The sequence below is a fragment of the Podarcis vaucheri genome (assembly GCF_965113315.1).
Source record: "Podarcis vaucheri genome assembly, chromosome: 2".
Taxonomy (NCBI): Eukaryota; Metazoa; Chordata; class Lepidosauria; order Squamata; family Lacertidae; genus Podarcis; species Podarcis vaucheri.
Genome location: NC_138760.1, coordinates 110621925 through 110636475, shown reverse-complemented (window position 1 = coordinate 110636475; position 14551 = coordinate 110621925). Strand labels below are relative to the sequence as shown.

The window sequence follows — 14551 nt, the reverse complement described above, 5'->3', positions numbered from 1 at the left end:
TTTCTCACTGTCTGTGACACATCAGGAAAAGGTGACTAGGTGGGACAGCCAGCTAGCACAGGCTGGCATCATAGGTGGCTTCCTCAGTCACTCTGGCAGAGCTGCCCCTTCCCCTTCTCAGTGCACTGTGACTGAACACGTCCTGGATTAAGTAACCATAATGAGCCATTGCATCCAAACCAGGAACTATGGTTATAGGGCTCAAAACAAACCGGGATCATAAACCAACCAGGCTGTTTCTACCTCTATAGTCAGAGGCAGCATCCCTCTGAATGTCAGCTGCTGGGAATCACAAGTGGGCAGGCAGAGTGCTGCTGCACTCAGGTCCTGCCTTCAGATTTCTCAAAGACACGTGTTTGGCCACCGTGCAAACAGGATGGAGGACGCAGATGGGGCACTGACCTCATCCAGAAAGCTCTTCTGATGTTCTTAAGTTTCTGGTTATTCTGAACCTGGTAACCATCGTTTCCTGGTTCAGATATAATAGGAAAATATGGCTAATCAATCTGTGTGTGTGTGTTCAACCACAGCACATGAAGAAGGGAGGCGAGAAGGGGCTCTGCAAGGACAGAGTCCTCAGGCACAAGACTTGTGCGTATCTCGGCATAATAAGCTAGATATCTGAATTGGTCCTATACTTCAGTACTGCAAGTTTGGCATTGGTGGCTCAAATGTTGTGCACACATGAGTAACAAGGAAACTGGCAAGTCTAACAATGAATGAGAAATACTGAAAGCTTCAATTCCGGCTAACTAACTACCATTGTATGTGCATTATAGTTGGAGCATCATATATAGGGAGCACCCAAATGCTTTCTCTGTGTACTGGGCAAACAAATATGCCTCTCTAGGGAGTACTGGGGGCACAATAGATATTTTGGAGAAAAAGGGATATGATTAGAGGTTTAGATGACAGGACAGCAATGTAGGTTATAGCAGCACTGCCCTTGAGCGCTGGAGTCCTACAGACACTTCCATGTTTCTGTTCCAGCTTCCTCCCCACCAGAAAGGCTAAAGGTTTTAAAAACAAACATAAACCCCAATTTTGTTCTAGACGCTAAACTCTAAGCAAATTGCCATGTACACACAAACACGAACAGAACAACAGTCCTAGTCTACACTTAATTCCCTTAAGCAAAGGGAATAGATTTGGGAGGAGAGGTCAGTTTAGGACAGCCATGATCATCCTTTATTTCCAGTGCACGCACACATTTTCTACCCACTATTCCATCATCAGCTTCAGCCTTCCATGATCTATCACCACATCCAGGTTATGACCCTTGGCTTTCTTGCTGCCACGTTGCTTACAATGGAAACAGCAGCCCTCAGAAAGTGAGGACACCCTAGACGGGGCACCGAGACCTTAATTGAAGCTCTTTAGTTCAGTGGTGTTTACAGTGCTGAAAAAACCAAACAGTGCATCCTCCCTGGTCTCTGCCAAAGACGTCACAAGCCCAGAGGGCACCAGGGCGAGGGCTTACACACCGGATTTGGAGCCCCGTCCTCCATTCACCAAAGTGCTCTTTCCCACTCCAAAGCAACCTCTCCAGGGCCGTGCAGATCATCAGGCAACCTGGCAGTGAGTGGGTGCACTCTGCCCGCTGACTTAATTTGATTAGGAAACGGAGAGGCGTTCAACTTGAAGGCACTCTAATTAGAGCAGGAGAGATCGCAGCGCACATCCGGGCAGCAGGAGGTCTGAAGAGGCCAGCAGGATGCTTGGAAGGCTCCTGGAACCACCGAACCACTAGCCTAAAGCTGAGGGGCTGGAGGGAAATCTGATGGAGAAAATTGACCTCTGCTTCCAACTGCCCAGCAAGAAGCAGACAAAAAGGCACTGTCTCAAAAGAGTGGACCTTCTGTGCTGGTGGAGTGCATGCGGAGAAGCATACTACATCTCCAGGCAACTCTTTTACTATTGAAGCAAAACAAATATATGATTTTGTACGCACTCTGTACACATTGCCGCTGCATTTATACCTTGCCCAGCCTGCCTCAGGCAATGCCTTTCTCCCTCCATATGAAGCTTCTTTCTATTTGTGGTGTGCTATGGGGCGGGGTGGCGCTGTGGTTTAAACCACATAGCCTACGACTTGCCAATCGGAAGGTCGACGGTTCGAATCCCCGCGACGGGGTCAGCTCCCGTTGCTCTGTCCTTGCTCCTGCCAACCTAGCAGTTCGAAAGCACATCCAAGTGCAAGTAGATAAATAGGTACCGCTCCGGTGGGAAGGTAAACGGCATTTCCGTGTGCTGCTCTGGTTCGCCAGGCTTAGTCATGCTGGCCACATGACCCTGAAGCTGTACGCCGGCTCCCTCAGCCAATAAAGTGAGATGAGCGCCGCAACCCCAGAGTGGGTTACGACTTGACCTAATGGTCAGGGGCCCCTTTCCCTTTACCTTTATGGGGCAGGGTGGAAAGATGCAGCAGGGCCTTCTTGGTCACAATTCCAATGACACGGAATCCCCCTTCATGCAGAAACCAAAGCCCCGATCTGCACATGCCCATAATCATTTATTAATTTATATACTGCTTAGATGCCCAAATGGCTTCTAAGTGGCCTACAACTATACAATCAACACATCATTAAGATACACAGCAACACATCCATTGGGGCATTTAAGCATCCTTAATATACACAACAAAACAAACAAACAATTAGGACAGCTACAATGCACAGTCTATCAGAAGGAAGCATTAATCTCACCATTGCCATCTGGGTCTGCTTTCACGGCAGAGTACATCTCCCGGATACTCTCAGGTGTCATCCACCTGCCGTTTCCTAGACGGGTGTGTGTCAGTACCTGAAATTACAAAGAGTTTGCTTTCTTGGCAACTATGGGTGAGAATGTAAAACTGAATCCAGTGTATATCCACACACACAAATACTGTACTTGGGAGAACTTGTACTGTGTTGCAGGGTAGGTGGGTGAAAGTCCAGGGGAAGCCTATGCTTATTCTCATAGAACTTATACTATGGTTTAGCACTACATCTGGCCATATGCGGACAATAAAGTACTGGAGAATGGTAAGGGCGCAGATAATTATTTTTTTCCAGCCTGATTTGGCAATCAATCCAGCTGTGTTTAATTAAATGTTGTTAAAGGTTTAAGATCCACATATAAGCGAGTGTAAGTTTTATATATTCTAGCAATTGTCCAACTTTAATATTCAAAAACTTGGAAAAGTAACTGAAAACCAAGAAAGCTGGCAAAGAGATGACGGGAGCAAGAAGTTAATAGTGCATTTAAGAAACCTAAACAAACAAGAACAGATGCTGAAAAGCTGGGATTCAATGATATGACAGCTAAGAGTTTGCCAATAAGGAGAATAAATGTTAGGCGTTATGAATCAAGAATATCAACCCATGCTCTTCTCAATACCTCCTTGAGCTGCAGCTGTCCATCCTGGTTGTGGTCCAGTAGATTAAATATATCCATCTGGCTGATATCTATCATTTCGATTGCTTCCTCATAGTCGTCTGTGGGCAGAATCTGACTTTTCTGCAGCCCTTTCAGCTGAGCCAAGTGGATAATTAACTTGCATTCATCCTCACTCAGGAAGTCTGGAATTTCTACCAGGAGAGAAAAGTGAATTTGTTTATCAAAAGGTGAACACCAAAAAACACAAGCAGCTTTCTTAACATTTTTGCATTGCAAGGGAAAAATATTAACAAGAAACTAATACACATATAACCACCATCTTTGATAGAATCAATGAAAAATTTAAAAACAGACACAGGGAACTAAACCACATGCTTGCCAAACCAAAAACATTTTCAATTCATAGGGAGGAGGCCTGCCTAAAGATTATTTCCCTGATTTGAGCCTGGGACCTCTGCACGTGAAATGTAAGCTGTTCCACCTGGCTAGATCCCCTCCTGGTATCTATACTTTGGGCTGGGGAATATGACTGCTCCATGATTTGTCCAACTGCTTGCTGCTTGAGGGGATGGGGAAGGGAAGTGCTCTGTGGTGATTATACTGCCTGTGGGTTTGGAGTCTCAACCTCTCTTGCCCCTAACACAATTGCTTTTGACCGAGCATGTGAATGGAGCTACATTTGCTTCTCCTGATGGGGCCCAAACTTCCTTCTCCTGCTTCCCTACTTCTTGCCCTACTGAGTGAGCCCCTGGAGGCGGCTGCTGTCAATGTCTCCACTTGCTGCGTGTGCTGCTCCTTCAGTTCATTGGCAAAAGTCTATTGTCCTTGTCCCAAGAGGGTCGCGTTTCTTCTCTGCAGGCCTCCTGCCCAGGGTGCTCTGTGGGTGGGTCTCAACACAAGGATGTCATAAAAACCAGAGATGTTATAAAACATTCTAACGGTCCGCTGACTGCAAATAAATGTCGACTGATAATGCAGGGATGAGGATCCTCCGGACCAGGGTGGTCCACCAGGCCTGCCTGTCTAGTCCATGGGATTTCCCCCAGGCCACAGGCCCCCATCTTCAAGTTGCACGCATCCCCAGCTGTGCTCAGCATCCTCTTCTAGGGGTCTGGCATGGCTGGAATGTGTTCTTGAACTCTGATGCCTTTTGCTTGCCTGGATGAAGGAAGGAGAGATAACAGAACCTTCTAACTGCTGTATGGCTGGAAGAATGCAACTTGCTGTACAGAGAACAGCCACATCCAGTGGTCTGCCCAGTGTTTTGCCTCTGGACATGTGCGTCATTGGCAGGCTGCTCCCACCCCACACATAAAGGAATGCAGCACCACGCTGGAAAAGGTTCGTCATCCCAGCCTTGCCTTGTGCCCCCAAGCTGTTGTTGTAAGCAGCACGAGAGGAATCTGACTCCTCTCCAGAAGGGATGCCTGGGGACTGGCAGTGGTAAGGGCTGCTGCTGCCTGAGTCACAGGGCTGGTGGATTATGGGTGCTGCACTGTGGGTGGTATTCAGCTATGTTTTACTCAAGAGAGAACCACTGAAATTAATGAACATGGCTAAGTTAGGGGCATTAATTTCAAAAGGTCTGGGTGAAACGTCCACTGAATACCACTCCGTAATGCAGGAGTATGTTAAGGGGTTCTCTGGCTCTCCCCCTGTGTAGGCAGCATGTGGGCATCATCACTAGCTCACTGATGAACTTTGACAGTGTTTCCAAGAACACTTGGGGCTTGCTTGGAATTTTAAAGCCATTTTTGGATATCCTGTGTTCTGTATTTTCCCCTCTCACACTGAGCAAGCACACTGCATGCTCCAAGAGCATATACAGAATTCCTCTGCCTGGTATTAAGATTGAAACAAGAGGCACTACTAAAATTTGGCACTTTTTATTGCTTTGCTGTTTTTATTTTGTCCATCCTTAAGACTATCCCATGAAATGCATCTTAACCAGGGGTAGGCAACAAGTGGCCCACGGGGGTCATTTAACCGGCCCACGAGCCACCCCTGATCTGAGCTGGCCGCTCAGCAAGTCCCCGCATGTTGCACTAAACCAGCGCCCCAAGGTGCAGGGACTCACTTCTACGATGCCAGAAATTGTATCTGTGGAGACGCAGACGCCTGAAATCGCGGTCGTGCGCACACGCACGCACAATCCAGCCCACAGAGGGATCTCTGCTGGAGTGAACCGGCCCAGGCGAGGTAAACCTTGCCGACCCCTGATCGTAACTACAGTGGTACCTTGGGATGTGAATGGAATCCGTTCCGGAGCCCCATTCACATCCTGAACATAACGTAAGACACGGCAGCGGGTCGCGTCTCACAACTTCCGCGCATGCATGTGACGTCATTTTGACCATCTGCACATGTGCGAGTGGCGAAACCTGGAAGTAATGCACTCCATTACTTCAAGGTCGCCATGGAGCGCAACCCAAACATGCTCAACCTGAAGCATATTTATCCCGAGGTGTGACTGTATTCCCACTTGGTGAGCGGGGCTTGCGGGTGGCAACTTCTGCAATTCCTTGATGGATGCAGAAATTGAACTCAGATCTAAACCAAGCATTTTATCTCCTAATCTACATTTGAAGAAGTGAGATGCATAAAGATGAATTCCTCGTGCATCTTGATAAAAATTTTAACTGAGATTTTACTTGGCGCAGAGCTAGGAAAGTTGAAAGACTGCTACCTACCTCATGGGAAACAGAAAAGCAGAGCACGCAACTGGCTATGGCCACGTTAACCCTTAACAGAGAATGCTTTCTGTTACAAGGAGTGTGTAATCCTCTCCTCAGCTACCCCCAGCTATTAGTCAGAGTGGCATAAAACAAATTAACAATGAGCCAACACAACAAGCAAAGCCCCCTAAGGCTCTAGGAGACCTACATTAAACTCCAATGAGATGACAATAAACGTTTTCGACAATTACCCAGGAATAGAGTTATCCACTCGTGTTTCACAGCAGCTCACTTCATGCCAAAATAAGAAGTACACCACCATCCACAATTAATTTCCTGTGGCATGGTTAGAAAATAAAAAAGTTTGCCAATTACATCCTGTGTGTAAACAATGACCCCCAATGTTAAAACTACCCAAACTGGGGGGAAATGCCTCCAAAACAGCTAACAACCAGAATCCGTGGGGCTGGCACTCCCCACCCCCTTGCCTCTTTAAACAATGGCTAGAGCTCAACAAATGTCTCTTAATTAACTTTGTGATTGCTTTGCCACAAAACACAATAGAGAGGAAAACAAGCGGTGTTTAGAAAATAATGACTAATCCCTGGGTAGGGGCAAGGGGGTGGGCCTGAGGGAGTCTCAAACAATGATTCAATCAGAACTCCAAGATATTGGTAGGGGGGAACCATTCAAGCTGATTTGACTGCCCTCATTTCAACACCTGCTAGCCTAAGCCAAAACCTCTGAAAAAAGGCAAACAATCAGGGGCCACTGGCAAAGAGAAGAAAACAAAAACCCCAGTGACAGGGGAGCTTAATGAGAATGCACGGATACAGGGGTGGCCTCTCTGCTATAATAAACCACAACCCGACCAGGAAACCCCTCAGTCTAGATTCCCCTTTGGGAAGGCAGAATTTTAATCGGCCACATTTTGCTGGGGAGGGGCAATGTTCGGAGATATGAGGAAAACAGCACATCACCACCATCCCATGGTGCTGGGCGCACAACAGCCGCTTCTTGTCCTTTTGGGTTATCTGCTAATCTGGGACTTCCCGGGGGGTTTTGGAAACTACAGAAGAAGCTCTTCCAGATGCACATCGATTCCAAGAAGCATGGCTTTGTGTTATGACATTGGGTACACCGAGATGAGACTCCCCAACCTGCTGGACCATGAGACTATGGCTGAAGCAATCCAGCAATCCACCAGCTGGCTGCCCTTGTTAGCCAGAGAGTGCCATCCGGATGCCAGGATCTTCCTCTGCTCCCTCTTTGCCCCAATCTGCCTGGACAGGTAAGGGCATTTCAGAGTTTACTGTTAAGTTTCATTTGCTCTTGTTCTATCTTGTCCCTCCACCCCAACCAGCTTCTGACCTTGAGATAGCTGCATGGACATCCCATCTCCCACATCCCCAATCCTGAATCTTCCTTTTGCCCTTTGCTTTATATGTTCCAGGGACACGGGTGGTGCTGTGGGTTAAACCACAGAGCCTAGGACTTGCCGATCAGAAGGTTGGTGGTCAAATCCTCGCAACAGGGTGAGCTCCCGTTGCTCAGTCCCTGCTCCTGCCAACCTAGCAGTTCAATAGCACGTCAAAGTGCAAATAAATAAATAGGTACCGCTCCGGCGGGAAGGTAAACGGCGTTTCTGTGCGCTGCTCCGGTTCGCCAAAAGCGGCTTAGTCATGCTGGCCACATGACCCGGAAGCTGTACGCCGGCTCCCTCAGCCAATAAAGCCAGATGAGCGCCGCAACCCCAGAGTCGGTCACGACTGGACCTAATGGTCCGGGGTCCCTTTACCTTTACATGCTCTGGCTATTTTCCCATACGCTGACTTAAATGAGTTTGGGCTTCAAGCAATCTGCAATGAGACTGTAAATGCAGTATTAGCTACATTTGATACCTCTTCCACATTTGCAGTATTTGGCATAATAAGTCATGGATAATGATAAGCGCATTTAAGCCTTGTGTAAAAATGCTTGTGTGTAATTTATATGTAAACACTTCAGCCACTCTGTGAATAGAGCCAGCAACTGCCTTGCTGATGACTCAGCTCCTCTCAAAATCACAGTGTGATTTGCAATCAGCTAACTCAATAAATCTAAGACAAGCACAAGACATTGCTGTCTGCTCTACAATAGATTACTACTTGAAGAATACCCAAAGTGCAATTTGCACCAACATTTTTATTGTTTTGGCACCAAGACAAGACCGATCAGTTTGCCCAGGATTCGATCATTCAATTGATCAATCAGTCAAATCTGGAATGGTGTTAGATGAGCAAGCTTTTCTCGCAAGAGAAAAATGTGTTTTGAAAAAACAGATTCCAAAGATCCATGCACACACAGCTGGAAATTCTGAAACCCTGCCAGTCATTGCAGACAACACTGAGCTAGATTTGTTTGTTTGTTAAGTAAGTAAGTAAGTAAGTAAGTAAGTAAGCAAGTAAGTAAAGAACTTAAAAGCCCCACTAAGGACACATTGCTCTAACAAGGTGGTGTACAAGAGATTCAAAACAAAACATCTTTATATAACACCAGGATGGGGGCATTTTTAGAAAGCGGTTTGCTCCTTTTAAAATGAGGAAAAGCAAGGATTTAAAACATAGTTAAAATAAAACAAAAATCTTAAGAGTTCTCTCAAAGGTAAACAAAGATGGGGATGTACCTATTTCCTGAGAGAGAGAATTTCATAAATGTGATGACACCAGCAACTTTATGCATCTTACCAACAGACCAAAGAGCAGGGCCTCAGATGCTGATCCTTCAATTCAGAAATGCTTATACAGATGCAGACGGACTGCCAGGCAGTGCACAGTGCTGAGCTATATGGATCAATGGTATGACTGGACATAAGGCACCTTCCTAAAGGTTCAAGCACTACAGCAGGAAAACCAAGCTAAAACTCTGTAATACTAATTGCTCTGTTTCTCTGCCTGCACAAGGATGACAGTCACAAAAGCTAGAACAATGTGCTCCTCTTTGGAAGAAAATGAACATTTATCAGCTCAGTAACAATATTGCATTGGAATACGTAACGTAACATAACGCATAATGCCGGAAGATAGGGGACGGAATTATCCCCATCTACTGTGGAATTTGGCTTCATCCTTCAATACACTAAGCAAGATGCTTGCTCCTTAAATTTCTAAGCTTGAGGGCATCTGATATGTCCCAAGTGTTTCCATTCAGTGCAAATTGGTTCAAGGGTAATCACAATGAGGATCACGGGGATGGTCTACAAAACATATGGGGAACCTGAGTAACCCTTAACTCAAATCTGAGCATAGCTGATTGCTGTTAGTAAACAACAGAATGTTGCTATCAGAATGAACAACAATGATACCACATTGCAGTGGGTCAAGCAGTCAATGCTAATTTTAGAAAATACAGGCAGGTAGCTGTGTTGGTCTGACGCAGTAAAAAAAAATTTAAAAATTGTCCAGTAGCACCTTAGAGACCAACTAAGTAGTTCTGGATATAAGCTTTTGTGTGCATGCACACTTCTTCAGTTTCCCCAGCCACTCTGGGCAGCTTCCAACAAAATATTAAAATAAAATAGTCCTTCAGATATTAAAAGCTTCCCTAAACAGGGCTGCCTTCAGATGTCTTCTAAAAGTTGGAATTTTGTTGGAAGCTGCCCAGAGTGGCTGGGGAAACTGAAGAAGTGTGCATGCACACGAAAGCTTATACCCAGAACTACTTAGTTGGTCTCTAAGGTACTACTGGACATTTTTTTAATTTTTTTTAGAAAATACAAAACTATTCAAGTTTTCAAATGATTTCAGAATCATGGAGCAAGATGGGGCCTGCTCCCATCTCTGCTCCATTATGCAGAACATCCAGAGCTAGAGCATCCCCAAGAGGTGGCTGTCCAACCTCTGCTTGAGGGCCTCCAGCAAAGGAGAGCCCCTCCCACCTGCTGTAGGTAACTGGATCCAGTGTTGGCCTACTGTTAATAATGAATAAACTTATCCTAATGTTCAAACCTGTTTTATTAAAATGATGCTTTGCTCTCCGAAACAAACCCATCAAGGCTGACACTGAAATACCCTCTAACTAATGCAAACAATTTTTTGTTCTTGTTTTACTATAAACACGGGGAGGGTTGTGTGACCAACCTAGCTTCCCAAAGTCACACGTCACAGCAGGTTACTGAGAGGGAGAAGGGAAGGCAGTGGGGAGCTCGGTATGAGCGCAGTGGAAGAAGCATCAGACTGTCTCCACTGCTGCATCCACACTGCACTCTCTGTTGCCTCCCTGTCCCTAGTTAAGTGGCAGCGACACAAGTGTCGGGAAGCCAGGTCAGCAACTCAGCCCTGCCTACACTACTGCGGAAGCAGTGATGGTAAACAGAGACTAAGGCAGGGTGGGGAACCTCTGGCTTGCCCTTAGCTGCCAGTGGTTGCTCTGGGGTAGCTTAACAGGTACTTGGAATCATAGAATTGTAGAACAGGATGGCACCCCGAGGGTCTTCTCGTCCAACTTTGCTCACAAAGTTTTGAAATGAGTTCATCTTTCTCTCTCTAGGCTCATCTACCCTTGCCAAAGTTTGTGCAAAGCTGTCAGGAATAGCTGTGCCCCAGTCATGGCTTGCTACGGCTACCCTTGGCCTGAAATCCTGAACTGTAACAAATTCCCTGAAGATCATGAGCTGTGCATCTCCTCAATCACTGATGAAAGTGCTCCGAGCAGGAGAAGTAAGGCTCTTTGCTGTTTGTACTTGTCATGGAACACATATACCCTGACACAACCGCACAATCTGGGCAGAAATCCACAAAGCTGGGAGGGTGGAAGGGTGTTTGGAGTCTATGTGTTAAAGCTTATGTTTGGCTTTTTCTCAATTCAGAGGAACCCGTAAGAGCCAAAAAGCGTATGAAGTACCAACATCCTTTAATCAGGAAACTGAGAAAAAACCATTCAAAACTGTACTGAGGTTTTGAACATAGATTTTACAGTTAGAGCTGGAAAAGTAACCTCTGAAGTTAGTTCCTCATAGCCTCCCCTATTACAAAGGCTCTTGGCAGACACCTGAGGGAGGTAATAATTATATCTTTTTTTTAAAAAAAATTTTTTTGCCTATTTAAAGTTGAGAGATAAAGACTTACCCAAAGTCACACTAATTATTTCACGTCAGAGTTGAACACAGTGTATGAAGCCACCAAGATAACAAGCAACTGACCTATTTTCCAGAAGAGGCATAGGCAAACTCGGCCTTCCAGATGTTTTGAGACAACAATTCCCATCATCCCTGACCACTGGTCCTGTTAGCTAGGGATGATGGGAGTTGTAGTCCCAAAACATCCGGAGAGCTGAGTTTGCCTATGCCTGTTCTAGAATCATAGAATGGCAAAGATAGAAGGGACCACAAGGGTCATCTAGTCCAACCCCACAAAATCTGCAACCCTGAGAACCCAAAATTCTCTGGGTTACATTAGGCTCAAATGAATTCAGTAACTTACTATGTGTTCCAGCAGTGCCCCAGGCCAGCTGCAGGGACTGTGAACTTGAAGAACCCAACTCTCCCAAGGAGATCCTGGAAAACCTTTGCACCAATGATTTTGGTGAGTAAACCACTGCTCTCTGCCTCTTAACCACTCGGTCTGAGAAAACAGTCCTCTAGTCTCAGAATACAAGTCCATTGGATCACCACATTTTCAGCTACAGAAGAAAGGGCAAAACAGGATGAGAGAACAAAGATCCATGTCTGGTTCTCCTCTCTCGATAAATTTTGGCAAATACCAGTTGCTAGGGGAGAGGGGATTACAACAGTGGAAGCAGATGAGGGTGAGAATTAAGTCTCTGGCCCCATGTCATTTTCCTAATGCAAATGTGCACTCCTCACAAGCTAAAATTTTCTCCATTAGGGAGAAGCTATGGGAACAGGCTGTGTACACACACATTTTATCTAATAGGAGAAATAGTAGCTGGAGGGGGACTTTCAGTGGGAACATGGGGTGGGGAGAGTTAGCTCTCACAGCATCACAATCTGAGCATGGATCACTCCCCCGATTCCTGACTTCTACTTTCTAAAATTTGAAGATGTGGGGAGTATGATTCTGGATCTCTAGCATGGCTCTGAAATTTGCAGGAACTATTTGGAAGTATGAGTTCCTTCGTACTTGTTCAAACCCGTTCTCCACCTACCCCCTGTCATTTGCACACACTCTTCTCTTAAAGCAGGAGTAGACTGCTGGACTACAGCTTCCATCAGCGCAAGCCAACATAGTCAAGGATGATGGGAGCTGGAGTCCGGTAACATCTTAAGGGCAACACACTGGCTACCCCTACCTTAAAGCTATGGAGAAATGGCAAGCTGGTCAGAGGGAGTTAACTTTCTCCTTTATGCAGACTATAGCAAAGGACAACCAGAAAACCTTCACAAAATTAGCAGGCTCCTTAAATTCCAGCAGAACACCCACCTGCTTCCTATTAAAACATGAATATGAAAAGTTAATGGTTGAAGTTAAAAGTGCATTGTGGTAGTGTCTAGCACTATTTTAATACACAGAAAACACGGGGCGATCTTACATAGTGCTTTAAAAATCAAGCAAATTATCAAAGTACATGTGTGTGTGAGACAGAAAGAGAGAGAAAGAAAGAGAGAAGATGCTTGGACATCTTTGTTATCAGTGATCATCAGCTAAACTAATCTTCCTAAAATGAACTTGTTTTTGTAACAGAAACTGGGTAATAAATTTTGGAGATATGAGAATTTCACTGGACTAGAACCTTTGTCTAAGCTTGCTACAAGAAGTGTGGAACAAAGGTGTACATCACCAGGAGTGGGGAACCTTTGGCTCTCCAATGGTTGCTGAACTACAGTTCCCATTATCCCTGGTCATTAGCCATGCTTGCTGGTGGGTCAAAAGTTTTCTACCCCTAGTGGAGGTTGCAAGACAGTGGATAGCATTCATTCTTTGCATCACTAAAACAGTGAGAAAGCAGCTAGTTACCTATTTTATTGGCAGTTTGATGTCTCTAGTCTAATGTGCATTTGTTCCAGCTGTGAAAATAAGGATTTCCAGGAAGAACAAGACCTCCACCATTGCTGACTTTGACCTTGACTCCAGGCTGGAAGTTCTGAAGCATGGCCCCCTTCTGAAGACTGAAACCCACTCCAAACTCCAGCAGTGGCTGAACTTAGATGCTACCTGTGTACACAACATTATGAGAGGCACAAACACAGGCGTCTATCTGATCTGTGGTGAGGTGCAGAATGACAAAGTTGTGGTGGTGAACAAGGCCTATGCATGGCACAAGAGGAACCGAAATCTACAGGCTGCTGTGCGGCGATGGAAACATTACAAGTGTCGGGCCTGAACTGCTTATAGCTCTGGTATGAAATGATAGAAAGATGCTCTCTTGTTTGTATCTGAAAGGTCTTCTTCAGCATACCTGGAGCAGAGTTTAAAAAGTAATAGATATAGTCTACATAGTAAAAATCATACACCACTGCACCAAGAAAGTAGTTTTCAAACTGCTCTGAGGAGCCCTGGAGTTTTCTACAAGCCTAATTTGGGGCTTCTCAACGAGAAAGTCAGTAATGGTTCACAAGCTTCTTTGAAAGATAGTTTGTCCACCATTGCAGATATTCTGCAGTGCTGGATTCTTTGCTGCATGGGAAGCACAGCAACCAGGAAACAAATCACAAGTATTTATAGTAATAGGCTGGTTTGTTCACTTCATCTCCTGCAAACCCACTTTCCTGGCCACTTCTTTCATCCATACCATGCAGGAATGGCTCACCCGGTGGAACCAGAGCTTCAACAATAATCTTGTGGCAGCAGTGTTGCAATGGCTTCCTGGGAGAGCTGAAGTGGCAGCTAGGCTGGGGCTGAATGGGTACACTGATGGGGGCACCATTGGCTTTAGCAGTCTGCCTGCACAGCCCTGACCTTGCTGCTACCTCACCTCCTCCCACTACTGGTAAGTGGCAATGACTAGGCTGATCTGCCACAGGCTAAGCTACTGTGACAGCTCCACCTGACCTGTCAAGCTGCTCCTGACTCCCCTTCATCTTCTACCCATCAGGCTTTTGCCATCACCCATCCTTCCCTCACTCCAGGACATTTTATTTTGCAGTTTTACACAAAATATGTAAAAAAACAAAACCCACACACTGCCTGAGGGACACCCTTGCGATCTGCAAGCTATGAATACTATGTATTTAGAAACTAATGACAGCAGTGTGTGTTCCTTAAAAATGCTGGTTGCATTAAAAGGATTTAACAAGAAAGTTGTTTAGTTTCTCATTAAGACTTTCCTTTGAAAAAACTCAATTAACAACACAGGAATCTTTTATACAGATTTTTTAAACAAAAACAAAAACAAAACCTGTGGAATATAACTGTGCTTGCTAGGAGCTCCCGCTTCAAGTTAAATGTGTTTTTGTGGAGTGCCTGTCATACTGCTGCTGGTTCTGAGCCTCAGGCAATGCTGTGGTTCAGAAACAACTAATTCATCAGGCAATGTTGACAACAGCTGACAACAGCAGA

The 14551-nt window shown here is 45.5% G+C and overlaps 2 protein-coding genes across 2 annotated transcripts in view; one reads left to right on the top strand and one right to left on the bottom strand.

The window, feature by feature from the left end:
• The window catches only part of P4HTM (prolyl 4-hydroxylase, transmembrane), a 29058-nt gene that overhangs the window by 11049 nt on the left and 3458 nt on the right, over positions 1-14551 (bottom strand). Inside the window, exons 3-4 of the mRNA XM_082210187.1 lie at positions 3382-3572; positions 2706-2802 (exon numbers count right to left, since the gene is read on the bottom strand). Coding sequence (XP_082066313.1) covers positions 2706-2802; positions 3382-3572 — 288 coding nt within the window. The remainder of the gene's footprint in view (positions 1-2705; positions 2803-3381; positions 3573-14551) is intronic.
• Positions 6952-13662, top strand: LOC309525353 (secreted frizzled-related protein 5-like). Its single transcript, XM_082210924.1, has 4 exons — positions 6952-7347; positions 10584-10753; positions 11531-11617; positions 13060-13662. Exons 1-4 carry the CDS (start codon positions 7004-7006, stop codon positions 13374-13376), a joined length of 918 nt encoding a protein of 305 aa, XP_082067050.1. The 5' UTR covers positions 6952-7003; the 3' UTR covers positions 13377-13662.